Source organism: Chiloscyllium plagiosum, chromosome 8 (genome assembly GCF_004010195.1).
Source record: "Chiloscyllium plagiosum isolate BGI_BamShark_2017 chromosome 8, ASM401019v2, whole genome shotgun sequence".
NCBI classification, from domain to species: domain Eukaryota; kingdom Metazoa; phylum Chordata; class Chondrichthyes; order Orectolobiformes; family Hemiscylliidae; genus Chiloscyllium; species Chiloscyllium plagiosum.
The window spans coordinates 97,021,826-97,040,668 of NC_057717.1; the positions used below are offsets into that span (position 1 = coordinate 97,021,826).

At 39.2% G+C, this 18,843-nt stretch overlaps 1 protein-coding gene across 5 annotated transcripts in view; it reads right to left on the bottom strand.

Moving 5' to 3' along the window:
• stxbp2 (syntaxin binding protein 2) overlaps nucleotides 1-18,843 on the bottom strand; it is a 69,596-nt gene that overhangs the window by 30,206 nt on the left and 20,547 nt on the right. For 3 of the 5 annotated variants that reach the window (XM_043694850.1, XM_043694848.1, XM_043694852.1), the window contains exons 2-8: nucleotides 17,458-17,507; nucleotides 12,302-12,383; nucleotides 9,625-9,701; nucleotides 7,456-7,534; nucleotides 5,895-5,998; nucleotides 5,051-5,199; nucleotides 915-999 (exon numbers count right to left, since the gene is read on the bottom strand). In XM_043694850.1, the coding sequence (XP_043550785.1) occupies nucleotides 915-999; nucleotides 5,051-5,199; nucleotides 5,895-5,998; nucleotides 7,456-7,534; nucleotides 9,625-9,701; nucleotides 12,302-12,383; nucleotides 17,458-17,507 (626 nt within the window). The remainder of the gene's footprint in view (nucleotides 1-914; nucleotides 1,000-5,050; nucleotides 5,200-5,894; nucleotides 5,999-7,455; nucleotides 7,535-9,624; nucleotides 9,702-12,301; nucleotides 12,384-17,457; nucleotides 17,508-18,843) is intronic. The other 2 variants (XM_043694853.1, XM_043694851.1) reach the window with 2 other exon arrangements.

The following is an 18,843-nucleotide window of genomic DNA, read 5'->3' on the forward strand; positions in this document are numbered from 1 at the left end:
CCAGGCGGAAGAGGAGGTGCTCTTCCTCCAAGCATGTTCAACTCTTCAACTCCCCCTCCCACTCCACCAAGGACATGCAGGTCCTTGGACTCCTCCATCGCCAGACCATAGCAACACGACAGTTGGAGGAAGAGCTGACCTGCTGCGCTTTTCCAGCAACACATTTTCAGCTCTGATCTCCAGCATCTGCAGTCCTCACTTTCTCCTCTAATTCCAACATTAGGTCATCGTAAAATTCTGTTTATGTTAAAAAAAAATTGCAGGCTGCAGGAATATTTAATGGAAGAACTCAGGCTCAGAGCAGATGCCGAATCTCGATCAGCAACAGAAGTACTGATATTAGAAACAAAGCTAAAAGTAAAAAAAATTATAATTGCTTTCAGAACCCAGGGCATTGGCAGCATACTGTTAGTTCAGCTTCTGCACACTGCAGATAGCCTTCTCAGCAAGCCACTGTTAGTTATTATTGAACTTGTGACACTTCAGTGCATCTTCACTTCCTTTCCCACCCCATTCTTCAACAGTATCAAGGAGGCACCTGCGCAACCAGAGAAATGTTTCAACAAGCAAATGTTTTAATACTTTAAATGAAAAATAAATTAAATCTTCTGTGAAATTTTGATGTATGACCAATTTCAAAGTCCAATATCCCCCCAGTAACTGATGTCTGATATCGTTATACAAGGACTTTCCAGTATAAGGGCTATTCAAGTACAAGGCATTGCATTGTATTGTATTCCCACGTTTTCCTTTAAACCCAATATTCTAACTGCTGCTTCTCAGCAAAAAAAAACACAAAAGGTACGTCTTCCCCAAAGTTGTTGGCTTTACAAATATTTTCAGCAAAACAAAGGCATAAATTAAGATGAGTTAACAGATAATTAATTGAACAAATTAGTGATAATATTACTCACCTCCCCCATGCTGGGATTATCAGCCTTGTATGCATTCAGTTTGTCGTGTATTAGATTTGCCAATGTTGCATTGATTTCTGGGCCCCTAAAAACACAAGAAGAAACTTAAATTTTGCATGCCAAATGATAAGAGTTAACGGCTGCACAAGCTTGAGCTATGGGTTTTGCAAGCTCAGGCAGTGGTGTCACTGTGTTTGCAATACAGAAAACAATGTAAATAGCACGTTCAGAATGGTGGTGTAGAGACATGAAGGCAGATAGGGAGTGCAAGCAGTTGAAGAGTCAAACAGAATGCAGGAGTCCCCTGGTGTACTGCTCACCAACCAGTTTTCATGAAGAATGACGAGTTGGAGAGCAGCTATGATCAGGGATTAATTGGTTGGGTGGTACAGATGTTTTTGTGACCATGGTTTGGAGGTGCCAGTGTTGGACTGGGGTATACAAAGTTAGAAATCTCTCAACACCAGGTTATAGTCTAACAGGTTTATTTGGAAGCACTAGCTTTCGGAGTGGTGCTCCTTCATCTGCTGGCTGTGGAGTATAACCTGGTGTTGTGTGATTCTTAATTTAATTCTGTGACCATAGATGTGTCTCCAGGATGATATGTTACTTCCTTGGTGTCAGAGTCAAAGATGTTCAAGAGTTTTTGGTTGGGGGGGGGGGGGGGGGGAGGGGAGGGGCAGAGAAAGAGAAAAAGAGGGTGGTGGTGGTCAGGGAGGGTGAACAGCCAGACAAGAGTCAATGTGAGATTGGTAAAGGAAGGCGGACCTGGTCGCAGAGTCAGTAATTAGGAGCTTAGTAGAAAATTAACAGGACTTCAAGAATAGCAATCTCTGGATTACGTCCAGTGTCACATGCAAAGGAGTACAGAAATTGAAGATAGACGAATGAATGGCTGGAAGAGTGGTGAAGGAGGGTTTTATATTTCTGGGGCTGGCTCTGGGAGAGATGGTTCCTGTACAAGCCAGTGGGTTGCATGTGAACAGAGCTGGAACTGAATTTCTTGCAGGGTGCTTACCAGTACTGTTGAGGGGCCTGTAAACTAGCTGGGATGTGGAAATCAGGAAAGTATAATCAGAGAGTATCAAAGTATCAAACAAAACAGAGAGACAGCATCAGAATAACGAACAGAAATGAACTAAGAAATTGATTCTAAAATCAGGGTTACACTGCATGTTTATGAATGCACACAGTATCGTCAGTAAAATTGGCAAGTTAAGGGTGCAGATTGCTAAGTGAAATTATGTTGTTGTGATAATAAACAGACATGACTCAAGGGGGGCAGGACTGGGTGTTAAATTGTTGTGGTTACAAGATGTGCAGAAGAGATAGGAAAGTAAAACTAGAGGGGTGGCAGCATTGGTTATGGAGTGCATTGTAATGCTGCAGAAAGAGGATACCCCAGAAGGTTAAAGAACAGAGTTGATTTGGCTAGGACTAAGGAACAAAAAGGGATGAAATTACATTGCTCAGTGTAGTTGACAGACAATCAAATATTGACAAATATGTAGAGGAACAAATCGGCAAGGAACTTACAGATAGGTGCAAAAATCAGAGTCATTGGTAAAGGGCAACTTTAGTTACCTGAACACAATGTGGCATAGAGGTAGTGTAAGGGCAACAAGGGGCAAGTGTTCTACAATAGTCTGTGTCCAATCTACGTGTACAGAATGGAAGCACAGTTGGACCTGGGTATACAGAACAGGTTGAAGTACATAAGATCAAATATTAATGAAGGAGCGTTTAGGGGCCAGTTTGAAAAGCAGTGTGATGCTAACAGAGTGGGTTCAATTTCCACCACTAGTTGAAGTTACCGTGAAGGATTCTCCTTCTCAAACTCTCCTCTCCCTGAAGTATGGTGGCCTTCCGGTTAAATCACCATCAGGCGTCTCTATCTAATGAGAGCAGCCCTATGGCCTGGTAAGACTATGGGACTAACATCATAAAGTTTAGGGTAATGGGCTGAAAAAGGACAAAGGACAATCCAGGGAATGAATAATTAACTAGGAACAGCTAAATTCAACTGGAGAACAAAGCTGGACTGTATGGTCTGGAAGAAAATGCTGGCAGGAACAACTGTAGCTAAACAACAGGTTTTTATATTAAAAAAAGATGGTTCAGGCACCGCTGCAATATATTCTCACAAAAAGGGAAAGGAAGGGCAAACAAACCTTGCACTCTCTTGATGTAAAAGGAAATCACAATTGAGAAAAAGAAAATGCCCCCATGACTGGTTTCAAATTGAAATTACAGTGAGAACCAAATCAAATAGAGAAGGTTCAGAAAGGAGGGGAAAAAGCAAATAAGAACAAAGGAGAGAACTGAGGGAAAAAGACAAGCAACGAACAAAGGGAAATCAAAAAGATCTTCTATAAACACATCAATAGTAAATGGTGGTGAGAGGAGGAGTACTGATTAAGAACCAAAAAGGGGATTTGCATACAGAGGTGGGAAATTGGAAGAAGAAGTGTTAAATGATACTCCGCTTGACCTTTATTATGGAAAACTGAATGTTGCTTCTATTTAAGTAATTTTATCTTGAATGTCTCATTTGATCCTGCCTTAAATAGAAACCATATCCAGAGTTATAGGGTAAAGGAGCAGAGTGGCACTATGTTATGACACATTCAGAGATACAATGCAGATAAAGGGCTGAATTAATCCAAAACACTTCACTCAGTCATCCAAAGACCAAGAATGGAATTGAAAAGTCTACAGTGCTTTTGACACAAATTGTTAAGTGTCAACATTACTTTGAGAGAAATCAAATGGGAGGTAAATGCTCCAATTTCTTGTGTACTCCAAACCAATACCATTCCAGTAAACAAATTCTCATTTGCTCCTCAGCAAACACACACATCTAAACAGATCAAGGGTCAGCTTTTCTCCCCCTTCCAAACTTGACAGCGCATCTCACTTCAACAACTGCATCAGTATATGCTTTCAATCTCCGACACAGGTCACCTCCCTGACCACGATATATTACTAACTTGTATGGCAAGATATTGAGTTGTGAGCTTGCAGCCACAGGAAGCTTGTTAGCAAATGTTTAAACTCAATTAGCAACATACCTTTGAGACAACCTTCACTAGTGAATAATCTCATCCTCTGCTCGATTATTCCACGTTTCTGTGGATATGCATGATCTCACCCACAGCCTCCCTCAAATAGCAGATTGAAATTTAAGGGTTTGTTTTCAAAAATGTATGTTTAAAAAAACCTGAATTTTATTGCATTTCTATTTCACACTGTATTTTAAAATGTGAAAGCTTGAAAGGAGAAAAAGATTGCAAAACTACTTTTACAAATACATTGCAGCAATAACCTAAAAAGAAATCTTTTTTAAAAAAATGGTGCGCTTCACTGAAGCATGAAGGAAATGCTTCAATTAAACAAGGAAAACTTAGACTGGATGACCAAAATCTTGATCAAAGTTCTGGACTTTTTAAAAAATGCTTTCTAAAAAGGTTAGTGGAGTGGAAGAGGGAATTTCAGGAGCTGGAGACATTACCACCAATTGTGGGGAAAGGAGTGAGAACTAGAAGATTATAGATAGGAAGGGACAAGGCTATCAAAGGATTTAAGGCTTAAACATTTAAGTACAATAGATAATTGGAGGAGAAGCCAGTACGTGCCAACAGGGATTGAATTTGAACAGTGTAACTTCACATGCTTTACTGGCCTGAATTGAAACAGATTTTGTCAGCTTCATCCAAAGCAGGAAGGAAATGATGTTAAACTCAATTTCTTGTAGGTTAGTATGTATCTAGCTCCATATGTCCATCATTGAGATCTTCATTCGTAGCTACTTCAAATTCTGAATTCTATAGGTGGTTGAAATAGTTGAACTGAAGGTGAAGAACTTAAGAAAAATCGTAATTTATGGAATTTGAAGGGCAAGATATTAAGGAAATTACAACCATTCAATTACAGCATGACCAATTTCATCCACCTGACTCTGTTCCATAATTCTTCAAACAAAGCTCCTCAAAAGCTCAGTTCAGATGTTTTCAACTGACCTAGCCTTATCACCACCTGTCTTGAGGACTGGAGGGAGGAAAGAGTTCTAGCCCTAGGTCCATCACATACTGGGAAGGGGAAACATTGATGTCAACGAGGCTTGCAAACAGACTTACTTTCTATATCTCACAGCTGGGTATTCCTTCAATGTTTCACATAATGTTGCAATCTGCTCAGCCAGATCCTCCAACAGGGTACTATTACCATTTGCAGTGTGAGAGCTGAAGAAGTGATGGAAGGAATCCAGGGAATCCAGCGAGAACACCTTATGGAGATCACACAGAGTCACTGGAATGCCAGCATTAAAAATAAGCACACTAAACCATAGGCAGCTACACTATGTTATTCAAGGAAAATATGAACGATGACTATGTACTTTAGACAGAAAGCAAGATAAAGCCTGCTTTAAATTCAAGTCAGTGAATTGTTTATGCATAACAGTTAATATTCTCAGGGTTTACTTTAATAATGCAAGATTATTACAGTAATAAAGCTGTTCAAGTCATGAGATTTATCATGCCAAATGGCGCACATTAGTAACTTTATTAAAGTGACTTGCCCTCAAAGGCAGCTACATCTATGGAACTGCCACAAACATATTAATTATTCAATGCTGAAACAATGGAGTGCCCTCTGGTTTAAAGAGCAAGATTTATTTTACAGATATTTGAAAAATGCTGTGTTTTGGAGAAAAGTACATATAAAAATTAAAAAGTCAAGACATATTAAATCAAATTCTCTCAAAACTGAGAATTCCTTTTATTTAACACAATTTTGACTTTTTAAACTTTATTGCAAAAGAAATTAAAGGCATGTCAGATTGACTTGAAATGAAAATATATTTGCATCATTAGTGTGGCACAATGCAACTGCCACTCATGCAGGTCTACTGCAGCATCAGATGTGCTGTCCATGGTTAAAACGATGCATTATTAAAACAGCTGTCCAGCAATTACTCACTTGGGATTCGAGAGGAAGGAAAGATGCATGAATTTCTTTCAGGGTTTTTACTATTTTTGTGCATCGTGATCTTCCAAGCTCGGTAAACAGCGACTCTGGACAGGCTGCGGAGAGCAAAAATTTGGACTGAAACCAAACCAGATTGATCAATGCCCAGCACAAATTTTTAGTTAGCCATTGTGACTTACAAGGAAGGATCAAGGCCAGTTACAGTGAGTTCATACAGATGGCATAACTTCTACCAAACCATTAAATAAATAAAAACTTGTAAACTGCGATATTTGTGACATAAGGTTTTATTCTTTGTAATGCTTTGAAATAAATCCAGTTTTAAGTTTCTCTCCTCCATTCCTTCCATCTGACAGCGTACCCATCCCCCTGGGGTACATGCAATTCAGAGGTTTACTAGAGGTCTAGTTCTAGAGCAGTATCAATTCAATTTTTAGGTTGGAGTTAAGAAAATGTTTGAGTGATTATTGATAGACATTTTCCTCATGAAAAATCTGTGGAGAAAGCGGTCATGTAGGGGCACTATGTGGCATGACAGTGTATTATTACATTAGTTCTACCCGCTCCTCTCAATTCCCAATCTACTGGCATACAATTCATAGAAGACGAAGGCAACACTTTCTGCCTTGCAGAAGGGAAGGCATGGGGTGGGGCAAAAATTTAAAAAAGGATAACATGTAATTTACACAAAATGCCTAAGTATAATACAAGTTAATCTAACTGGAGGACTTTGCACCTGGATGAACCCCTAGAGAGAAGTAAACTGGCCCAAATTAGTATTAGAAGACAGAGTTTGGGAGAAGATTTGTAGCTCGGGTACTCGTTGTTGTGGTTCTGTTCGCTGAGCTGGGAATGTGTGTTGCAGACGTTTCGTCCCCTGTCTAAGTGACATCCTCAGTGCTTGGGAGCCTCCTGTGAAGCGCTTCTGTGATGTTTCCTCCGGCATTTATAGTGATTTGTATCTGCCGCTTCCGGTTGTCAGTTCCAGCTGTTCGCTGCAGTGGCCGGTACATTGGGTCCAGGAGGCTCCCAAGCACTGAGAATGTCACCTGGACAGGGGATGAAACGTCTGCAACACAAATTCCCAGCTCAGCGAACAGAATCACAACAATTAGAAGACAGAAAATGGTCAAACCAGCATTACATTGAATTCTGTGCATTCAGTTGGTCATATCTTAATTATAACCAGTACAATATATTTTACATCATGAGAAGTCAGCTGAACCCCTTCTTGACAGGTAGCAGCACTTCAAAATGGAACACCTGCTCCAATCCTATTTACCATGAACCAGATCCTTCCCAAATTCCTGTCCATATCCCTTATACTACTACCTGTAGTGAGTGTTCCAGTAATCCTATAGTATAAATTGAACCATATCATATGCTCTTGGATTTTCATGCAGAACTATGGAAAACATACATATCTTTGCTCTTCCAGAAAGGGTCCAAAACATGCATGTGAAAGAAAAAGCAACATTTGGAATAGCAATAACTTCAAGGTTGTTATCTGCTCAGATTAGAATTGGGGAAACTGGAAATATTGAACACTTACTGTCAATGAAGAACACATGGGCTGCTTTATACATAAATGTTGGAGTGTCTTTGAAGTCATTAATCAGGGCTCGAACAGACTGGAAAGAAAAAGATGAAGAGTCGCACCCAGGATTAAAATAAACCAGAAACATATATACATATTTTGCTCACCATGTAATTTACTTCTCCAATGTATATGATGAACAACTACCCCATACACCTTGATGGTCTAATGAAGAGTCATCTGGACTTGAAATGTTAGCTTGTGCATGCTCTCTCTCTCTATAGATGCTGCCTGATGGGAGTCCCAACTTTTTTTGTTTTCATTACTTCATATCAAATTTGAACAGTAGGACACTATAGTTTAATGGTTATTGAACTAATTGAGTAATGCAATTGTTAACAGCTCAAATCCCACAAAGTTATGAAATTAAATTTATTAAATTCAGTAATATGGTAGGTTGGGGGCCAAAGTGACAACCATAACACTGACAAAATTCAACATGTTTATTCAGTTGTAACATTTTGGAACTCTTCTGAATGACTGAAATGTTATAATCCATTCCCTTCTCATAGATCTTTCTCATTTCCAGAACTTGTCTGAATTTCAATTATCTTTCTGTCCAGAATCCAAAACATTAAACTAGTGTTCCCCCGAACAAAACGCAGATTGACCTACAATGTATTTGCAATAGTACTGCCTTTTATTTCAGATTGCCAATATTTGCTGTTTGCTCTTATCTGTAGTGCAAGATCAACTATCCGCTAAACAGGATTGAAATAAAGTTCAGCTGGGGTAAAACAGAGGCAAGAGAAAGAAAATATCAGAATCGTGGATCATAAATGCCACCTTCAGATTAACTGCTCAACAGGACTTATGCCAACCCATTTTACCTTCATAATCAGATATTTGACCATTGTTTTCCTGAGAAATACACAACGCCCTACAAATGTCACAAAGTAGTGCACATGACAAACACTTTAAAACTAATTTTAATATTGCACTAAAGGTCCATAAGGAAACTGGCTCCTGCCATGCAGGTCCAAAGCAGCAGTGCTCCAAGAGCACGTTCTGTTATATTTGCTAAAGAACACACCCACTTTAATTGATCTTTCCAAAACCATTAAAATCAGATTTACTGCTACAGTAGATAAATATATCAATCACTGCTGGTAATAGAAAAACACCCCAAGGTATTTCATGGAAGCACCGTCAGATCAAAACTTGCATCATCAAAAATATAAAAGAGAAGGGGAACAAAACAAAAAAAAGGATGCAGACAACCAGAGACAGATGAGATATAGGGGCAAATTCCACCATGTGGGGTCTGTCTTTCTTGTAGGGTGTCACATTTCTGATCCTGGGATCACCAGTTCAATTATATGCCTAATCACTAACTGGAGCCCAAGAGTCTTTCTTTGGATATACATGTAATTAAAGTGGTTCGCATGGTGATACATCATTTATAAAACAGGAACACACACTGTAAGGGGACTCAGATTTTTAAATGACTAAACTAAAATTGATGGTTTGAGACTAGGTTTGAAGATCACGTAAACTCTACAATTTGCTGCCATTTGTTTGCAACTGCCAGAATTTGCTGTTCAATGCTAAGTGTTTAAAAAGAATTTCAGAAAAGATCAGCTTGCACTGGATATTTGAATTACTATTCTTTTCTGCTGGTATCTGTGCTAAATCCAACCCAGACAAAACAGAATAGCGACATCCCTTAGATCTGTCATGTAGTTAGACAGAAACAAAAATAATCCTTCATCCATTGTTTTCCTACAATGGCAGTGCCATTTACTTCTCTTTGTACTCTTACACAGAAAGCTGATGTAAACTTAGTGGTGATAATATAGTTTTCTCTCCACAGCATAGCTGGGGTAGGTTCCAAATCAGTAGAAGTTAATACAAAAGTACTTTTTGGATTTGTATAGTTGCAGAGCAAGTTAAAACGAGCATTAGATGCCCTCAATCCGGTTACTAGGAGACTGGTATGGTTTTTTTTTCAGTTGGGGTGGAGATGCATTCTTCAACAACATAGAAGGCATGCACCGTAATAGTCTGGTGCCACACCCATTGTCAAATGAAGATGACTGACTTTTTAACAAATACACAACCATACAGAGTCTGGACAGTAACCTGAACAAGTGTTTATACTTGCAGCTTGTATTCAGTACATGCCTTTTCTGATGGTGTAATCAAGTAGATGGCTTCCAAACTGGGAATTGGCTCCCGCCGCTTGTTGATATCTTCGACAACTGGAACAAGAGAGACCATGTCGCAACAGAGTTTCAAGTATCATTATATGAGAATTAATACTGTAGTCTTGGGAGATAGATATATGTATCTGTTACGCAAAAGTTGTGAACACCCTGCATAACCTAGGCTTCAGGCAAGGAGGAAAAAAAAATCTCAGCTTCAATCGGGATGCAATATTTGAAATCATAAAACAAGTATTTCTGCAGAAGCACCTAATCCTAACCCTTTTCTTCTGCACACTAATTTTCTAACAGTCACCTGTGTTTCAAAAATAATGCAGACAAGGGGAGAGAAAAAACAATGACAGACCTGTTAGACTAATGTCAAGTAATAGGGAAAATCCTAGAACCTATTATAGAGAATGAGATAATGGGACACTTGGAAAATAATCTGAGTCAATATGGATTTATGAAAGGGAAATCATGTTTGACAAACCTGTTGGCAGTTTTTCTGGATGTGTGACAATGCTGCTCCTTTAACAAGGTTATAACTAGATTAGATTCCCTACAGTGCACAAACAGGCCCTTCGGCCCAACCAGTCCACACCGACCCTCTGAAGAGTAACCCACCCAGATCCATTTCCCTCTGACTAATGCACCTAGCACTATGGGCAATTTGGCATGGCCAATTCACTTAACCCGCACATCTTTGGACTGTGGGAGGAAACCGGAGCACCTGGAGGAAACCCATGCAGACATGGGGAGAATGTGCAAACTCCACACAGACAATCGCCAGAGGCTGGAATTGAACCTGGGACTCTGGTGCTGTCAAGCCACTGTGGACCACTGTACTGTCTTTCGTTTTCTTTCCCCCCGCCCCAAGAGAGGTTGTAAAAGACAAAGACTCCGACAAGTCTGGGGTTTGGATGGGTTTTAGCTCCAGTTCGATTATAGCTAACAGATTCTTCCTCAAGCAAAGGGTTTTCAAGTTTTTAAAACAAAAACACTTGTACAAGGGAAGTGTTCCCAGCTCAGGTTTATTCTGGTTTGACTGGTTATTAGCACAGTAATGTTGTAGAAGCTACTGGACCCAGAGAAGCAGGTCCATGCCGATACTCTCTCTCTTGCAGATCTCCCCTGTATGACCCTGCTTGATTTTACCTTTTGTGCCAAGGCGTGTTTATGGGGATTGTTGCAAGTAATGGAACAGTTGGGATAACCTGTTGGGAGTTTTGGAGAAATTAAGTTATTTTGGACTCTGTTCTCTTTTGTTTGGGTTTCATTTGGTAATCTTGTAGATAAATTCTGTTTTGTTTAAAACTAAGTGGGTTGACTAGCTGCATCACTCCTGGAATAGCTACATTATACCTGCTTAAAACAACTAGCAAAATTAGGATCTAGACCACTTTCTTGAAATGTTTTGAGGGGGGCCAGGCCTGGTCTATAATACATTACCAGCAAAGTAAATAGTGGATGCATTGTACTTGGACTTTCAGAAAGTGTTTGGGATGGTGCCAGAGATTAACAAACAAAATTAGAGTACAAGGATACTTTTTTGGAGGGGGGGGTGGCGGAAGAGAGAGAGAATGAATGAGGGACAGCACACAGAAACAGACAGCGTGGACTGAGGTTTGGTTAACAAAAAGAAAACAGAAGTAATAAATGGTTTGGTAGTATATCTCAAGTTTGGGCCCGAGCAGTCAGCAATCTGTAATCAATTGTTTGGAATCAGAAAATGACAGGAACTGACATCACCAACCCAAGGAAACCTTAACACAAATGGAAAGCAGGTCACTAACACCAGTGCTTCACCAGAGGCTCACTGATGTTACCTCGTATCGTAACAAATGTCTGAAAATGAACCTTCTAGATCAGCAAGCAAACTTACACTCAGAATCCAAAATTTGCAAATGACAAAAATGGGTGGAAATGTAAGCTGTAAGCTTAGTGGGGGTTTCAATAGGTGGAATGGGCAAGAACATGGCAGAGATAAAATGTGGCAAATAAGTGAGGTAATCTGCCTTGGTTCAAAGGAACAGAAGTAGAGGATACTCTTTAAATGATGGGAAATTAGGAAATGGGGGGGGGGGGGGGGGGGGGTGGGGAAGAGAAAAAGAGCGACAAAGAGAGCATAAAAATTGATGTTGATTGTATTGAATAGTATTGAATTTGATAACTCACTAAATTGGAATCTAGTGTCCTTGTCTATCAAGAGTCTCCTTCCTCTCAGAGTTACAGACTTCGCAATAAACTAGACTGATTCCCATTTTTAAAGAAAACAAATATCTTTACTAAATGTTAAAAATGGTATGCAGCCGCCTGTGAGTTCCTTATACAATGATATATATTACCTGTTACACTGATGCAAATACAATACTGTGCTTTATAACATGCAGAGGTCAGGTGGTTAATGAAACTTTGGACTGTGCCTCTGTGCAATAAAATTAATCCTTGGCAGATCCATCCAGGCAGGTTTCTTTGTGCAATAATTAAACAATGATCACTTTGCAATGTAAAACGATATATACCAAATGCACAAGTTACCCTGGCTTGTCTTTACACCCTCATGCAGAACTCTTCCCCCACCATACAAGCCAACTCCATGCCTTCCTCAACTGGGATTCAAACAAATGGTTACATTTAAATGTGACTTTACTCACTGGTTATGCCTTCTGCCATTATGTCAGACATTTTACAACAGGAAGACAAGATCTTCATACTTAGGTGATCCACAAGCAGAACCTAGGAAAGGTTTAGAGAAAGTTATATTTAACTGACTCCTTTGATTATTATTTGGGAGAGGCATTTAATCAAGACTGACAGCATGACATTGTGACAATATATTAAAAAAGCAATGGTTAGGTAAGGCTAAAATTGGGTTTTAAGAACGTAATTTAAATTTAACTGCAGGGCAATGGGTACAAATGATCAAAAAGATAAAATGTATATTGGGAAGCTGTTCATTAAGTGACTGATAATTGAAATGGTCTCGTCATGCTGCAATGGAGAATTTCCTACATTTTCGTAGAAACATAAGAGCATGAGTAGGCTATTCAGCCCCTTGAACCTGCTCTGGATTAAGGCTGATTATCCACCTTTCTGCTGTTACCCATGTTATGCCACAATATCGTTAATATCCAAAAATCAATCTATCTTGAACACAATGGCTGTGGTTCAGTGGTCCTCCATGGCAAGGCTTTTTAAAATTCTACCTTCTTAGTAAAGAATTTACTCATCTCATTGCTAAATAGCTTGTACCTTATCTTCGATGGTTAGCCCTGGTTCTGGACACCCACCCAAGATCCTTTTTACCTCGTCTAGCCCTCTAAGCATTCTGCGTATTTCAATTAGCTCACTTCTCGTTGGCCTAAACTGTTAAGAGGCCCAGGCTCCTCAATCTTCCCTAAAAGTGACAGCCCCACCAGTGCAGGAATTAGATGAGGAACTTCCATTGCATTCTTTTATGGAAAATATACCTTGCCATGGGCAAGGGAACCTTAATGCACAATAATTGAGGTGTGCTCTCACTAAGATTCAAGACAATTGAAACAACACCATTATTTTTATACTCTTATCCTAGGAGGATAAGAAGAAAATATACCATCTTCTTTCCTTCTTAAGTGTTTGCTGCACCTACAGGCTAAATTTCAGAGACTTTTGATTAAGAATACACCAGTTCCTTCAGACACTCACGCTTCCCAAATCTCTCACCAGTAATGAAATGCTTTGCATGCCCATTCCTCCAATCAATGTGGAAAACCTCTCACTCACTCACATTTTATCTGCTATACTCTTGTCCACTCAATTTGTCTAAATGCCCTTGCAGCCTCTTTGCATCCTCAACTCATAATTCTGTGTTTGCGGATAACTAGTAGTATGTTTGGTCCCCACATCCAAATAATTGGTACAGACTGAACTGCAGCCCGAAGAACTGATCCTTGTGGTACCAGACTAATCATAGCCTGATATTCTGCATTTCAATCAGATAACCAATCCTCAATTCATGTCAGTATATTAGCCCCTAATCCATGCACTCTAATTTTGTTTACTAACTTATATTGGACTTTATCAAAAGCTTTCTGAAAATCCACCATATCCAACGGGTCTGCCTTATCTCTTTCACTGGTAACATTCTCAAAATACTTGGAATAGATCTGATTTGCCTTTCATAAATCTATGTTGACCGTCCAGTTATCACATCCTTTATAGTAGATCATATTTGTATTATGATCGATGTCAGGCTAACAGATCTTTAATTTCCTGTTTTAGGCCTCTCCTTTCTTAAATAGGGAGGTTTCATTTACAATCCTTCAGTCTGCAAGCACAATTTCACAATCTGTAGAATTTTGAAAGATGATCACCAATGCATCCACCTTCTTTCACTTCTTTCAATACTCTGGGATCTAAATCATGTTGCCGAGACTAGAGGGTTTGAGCTTTAAGGGAAAGGCGGAATAGGTTAGGGCTATTTTCTCTGGAGGATTGGAGGTCGAGGGGCAACCTTATAGAGATTTATAAAATCATGAGGAGCGTGGATAGGGTGAATAGCCAAGGTCTTTTTCCTAGGGTGAGGAAGTCCAAAAATAGAGGATGTAGGTTTAAGGTGAGGGGAAAGATTTAAAAAGGACCCGAGGGGTAACTTTTTCACACAGAAGGTGATGCAAGTATGGAACAAGCAGTTAGAGGAAGTAGTGGAGGAAGGTTTGATTAAAAAAGATTTGAAAGGCATCTGGATAGGTATATGAATAGGAATTGCTTAAGAGGGAAATGGGCTAAATGCTGGGAAATGGGACTAGGTCATATTGGGATGTCTAGTTGGCAGGCGAGTTGAACCAAAGGGTCTGACTCTAACTCAGATCGGGAAATGTCTCAACTTACAGTCCTTTAAATTTCTCTAGTACTACTATTCTGTTTGACACTAAATACTAACTTATTTCAGTTCCTCATTCACACCAGGCTCTTGGATCTTTATTATTTCTGAAAGGTTTCTGGTCTCTTCCTTGGTGAAAACAGACAAAGTGATTATTTAGCTTCTCTATTACTTCCCACAATATTTCAACTCTGCCTATAATTGACTAATATTGTACTTGCTAATAGTTTTCCTCTTTACATACTTAGGAGCATCTTTACAATCCATTTTCATGCTTCTTGCTCATTTATATTTAAACCTCCATTATCAGTTTCTTAGTTCTCTTTTACCAAGTTCTAAGATGCTCCTGATCTTCAGGCTTACTAGATCTCTGGAAACCTTAAGTCACCTCCTTTTATCTAATACAATCAATCAATCTTTAGCTTCCTTTGTCAACTATGGTTAACTCACTTTTCTGATTAGATTTTTGTGCCTTAAAAGTAATGCACATGTTTTATAAAAAAATGTATTTAATCTGTAAATTTTATACACTGCACATCTACTTTCATATCTTTCACCAATCCATAACAGCCAATGGGCCCCTTATACCTTCATTGCCTTGTTTAGATTTAAGATCCTAGTTTCAAATCGAATTACATCATTTTCAAACTTTATGGAAAATTCTATTATAAATTACACTTTATTATCTAGGGAAGAGAAATTTGAGGCAATATTACTAGTATTTGATAATTCATCAGAAAAAGATGCCAGTGATTTAGTAGAAACTAATGTAATTTCATTATGTATGAAAAGGTGACAATATATATCTAGGGAATGAATTAAAGACCCAACCAGTTTAACATTAGTGGAAGAAAAAAACAAAATGGAACCCTTACTAAAGGAGAAAATGGAAGAACACCTGAAATTAAAAATGTAACAATGAATAGTCAAATATGGATTTCAAAAATGAAAATCCTTCTTGATCTAATATATCAAACTTTTGGAAAAGATAGCAGAGAATAGATAATGGAAGTGTTGTGTATGCCATTTGTTTCAATTTTCAAAAGACCTTCAGTAATGTGCCCCATATACTGAATGCACATTTTTTGACTTAATCCAATCAGGAATCTTGAAGCCACTGGAAATCCCAAGCAAAGAATAGGAACATAGGATGGATATTCAGAATTTCAGGAGGTGGGAAGTGATATTCCACAAGAATTTGTATTGAGATCACAACTGTTCACAATTTATATTTCCTAAATGCACAAAGTTCAAATTGTTATTGATAATTGATAAATCTTTGATACCAAATAACACCAGTTTGCAGATGAAGGGTGAGCAGTCAATTCTGAGGAGCACTGCAACACATTACAGGGGATAAGTAAATTTGTAGAACAGGCTATTAATTGGTAAATGAAGTTCAGCACAGATGCATGAAAAAGCGAGGTAGTACATTTTGCGAAGAATAGGGAGGTACTTATTTGGTGGGGCAGAGGAATAAAAGTATCCCAGAATACAAACTAGACTTCATAGTTACAGAATAAAGAGACCAGCATTTACAATTTTGTCTATGTACCAATATCAATGAGAATGAGGGATATCATTTGGTCTATTTTATTTCTCCCATAGTTTTCATTACATTTCCTGCTTTTTATCCCACACAGAAGTTAGTCACCTCAAACTGCTTTAAGATAATACTTGTTCATTGCCAGCTTGTCCTGCATTTCAAAAACTTAAAACATTCAATAAAGTTTACTTTTCTATTGGCACTGAATTAATCTCTCATTTAACTCACGAGATTGATAGTCTGAGGTTTCCATGTCCACTCATTTCTTAGCCTGCTAGCACTACTGTTGGACTGGGAAGAGGAGAGGGAGGTATGGAGCATTAGATGCACCATATCCTCAGAAGAGGCTTCTTTTGGATCACACCAATCACAACATTACAAACTTTCAGCAACTGTGCTTTAAACAGAGATCTGTGTCTCTCAATCTGGATCCAAGCCAGTCAGTATGACTGGAGCTGACATTCTTTTCCCTTGTGGATGAAGTTTATTAACCAAGTTTTAGTGCTCCGAGCACACAGCAGACCCACCTGCCTTACGAGTATTACCTGAATTGATTGGGAAACTGAAGTACATTTTCCATTTGCAGAACTAAGCAGGTGAGCTGAATGCACATTTTTCATTCTTTTTCAATGCTAATACCTTCCACTTATCTGTTCTGAATTTTATCTACTCTATTTTGCCCTCCTATAAGTCTTGGAATTTCTGGGATTCTTAACTGGTCCTCCTCTTCTTAGGCAGTCCCTTGGGATTGAGAATGACTTACTTCTACCCTGTTCCATTTCGAAGATATGGTACAGTTACTCTAAGCAATAATTTATATAAGCTTTGAGGAATTTATGGTTCAGGTATCAGCATTTCATGCATCGTATAACAATGAGCTTTTGAAAAGTGTAAATACCATATCTGATTTAAGCAAACACTGACAACACTCTGCCAAGCTATTAATTACTGCCAAAGATTTATCACCCTGTGCCACCTAGCATTCAAGCTAAGGATACAGAGATTGTATTTAACTTATTGCACTGTCAGATTTGCAAGGCACTTCCTTCCAAGATCAACTCTGATTGGAGATTAAACAAGTCAAGGCACTGACCACAGCTCAATTGCTTGGAATCTTCACATTCCATACAAAATGTAAGTTACATGAGCCCATAGAAATGTTACTGTAAATTCAAGCACTAATTTTTTCCAAAGGATGGTACAGCAAGCTTATGATTGGAAACAGCATCCAACCGCCTAACATCACTAACAAGGTCCAAATTATTCTTATGCCAGATTTTGATGCTGGTACTTGAACCACTGAGTAAGTCCAAACACACAAAAGAAACTGCCTGAAGACGAATCATTTCTCTTTCCTTCTCTAAGCTGAAAGTATTCAGGTCCAAATAGGTATTACATACCTTCCACTCTCCATCCTTCTTCAGATTCTTGATCACCCCAGTTAAAATTTCTACAAGAAAAGAAAAACTCCAGTTGAGATCATAAGAAAAGTATTTATGGGGTAATGTTTATTTTCCTGTCTTTATGTAGTAGTGTAAAGAGGATACGTGCCTTATTAAACAGAAATAAATAAAGCACAGCCCTGGATCAGTTAAGTCCTTTAATCAAAATACAAATATGACAAGCAACAAATAGATCATTGAAATGTGCAGCTTATTCAAGGAACAGCTATTGTGGATCCTTGAGAAGTATGTACCTGTCAGGCAGGGAGGAAGTTGTCCAGCATGGGCACCATGGTTTACTAAGGAAGTTGAATCTCTTGTCAAGAGTAACGAGGCTTATGTTAGGAGATGTGATGGCTCAGTTAGGGGGCTTGAGAGTTACACGTTAGCCAGGAAAGACCTAAAAAGAGAGCTACGAGGAGCCAGGAGGGGACATGAGATGTAATTGGCAGATAGGTAAGGCTTTTTATAGGTATATCAGGAAAAAAAGAATAACAGGAGTAAGAGAAGTGCCAATCAAGGATAATAGTGGGAAGTTGTGCATGGAGTCAGCGGAGATACGGAATGCACTGAATGAATAATTTGAAAAAGACAACGCTATCGAGGAGAATATGGAGATACAGGCTACTAGATTAGATGGGACTGAGATTCAAAAGGAGGTGGTGTTAACTATTCTGGAAAGGGTAAAAATAGATGCATCCCCTGGGCTCAACGGGATTTATCCAAGGATTATCTATGAAGCCAGGGAGGAGATTGCCAAGCCTTGGGCTTAGATCTTTATGTTGTCATTGTCTACAGGGATAGCGCCAGAAGACTGGAGGATAGCAAATGTTGTTCCCTTGAACAAAGAGGGGAGTAGAGACAACCCTGATAATTCTAGTCCAGGAAGCCTTACTTCAGTTGTGGGTAAAGTCATAGAGTCATAGAGATGTACAGCATGGAAACAGACCCTTCGGTCCAACCCGTCCACGCCAATCAGACATCCCAACCCAATCTAGTCCCACCTGCCAGCACCCGGCCCATATCCCTCCAAACCCTTCCTATTCATATACCCATCCAAATGCCTCTTAAATGTTGCAATTGTACCAGCCTCCACCACTTCCTCTGGCAGCTCATTCCATACATGTACCACCCTCTGCGTGAAACGTTGCCCCTTAGGTCTCTTTTATATCTTTCCCCTCTCACCCTAAACCTATGCCCTCTAGTTCTGGACTCCCCGACCACAGGGAAAAGATTTTGTCCATTTATTCTATCCATGCCCCTCAATTTTGTAAACCTCTATTAGGTCACCCTCAGCCTCCGACGCTCCAGGGAAAACAGCCCCAGCCTGTTCAGCCTCTCCCT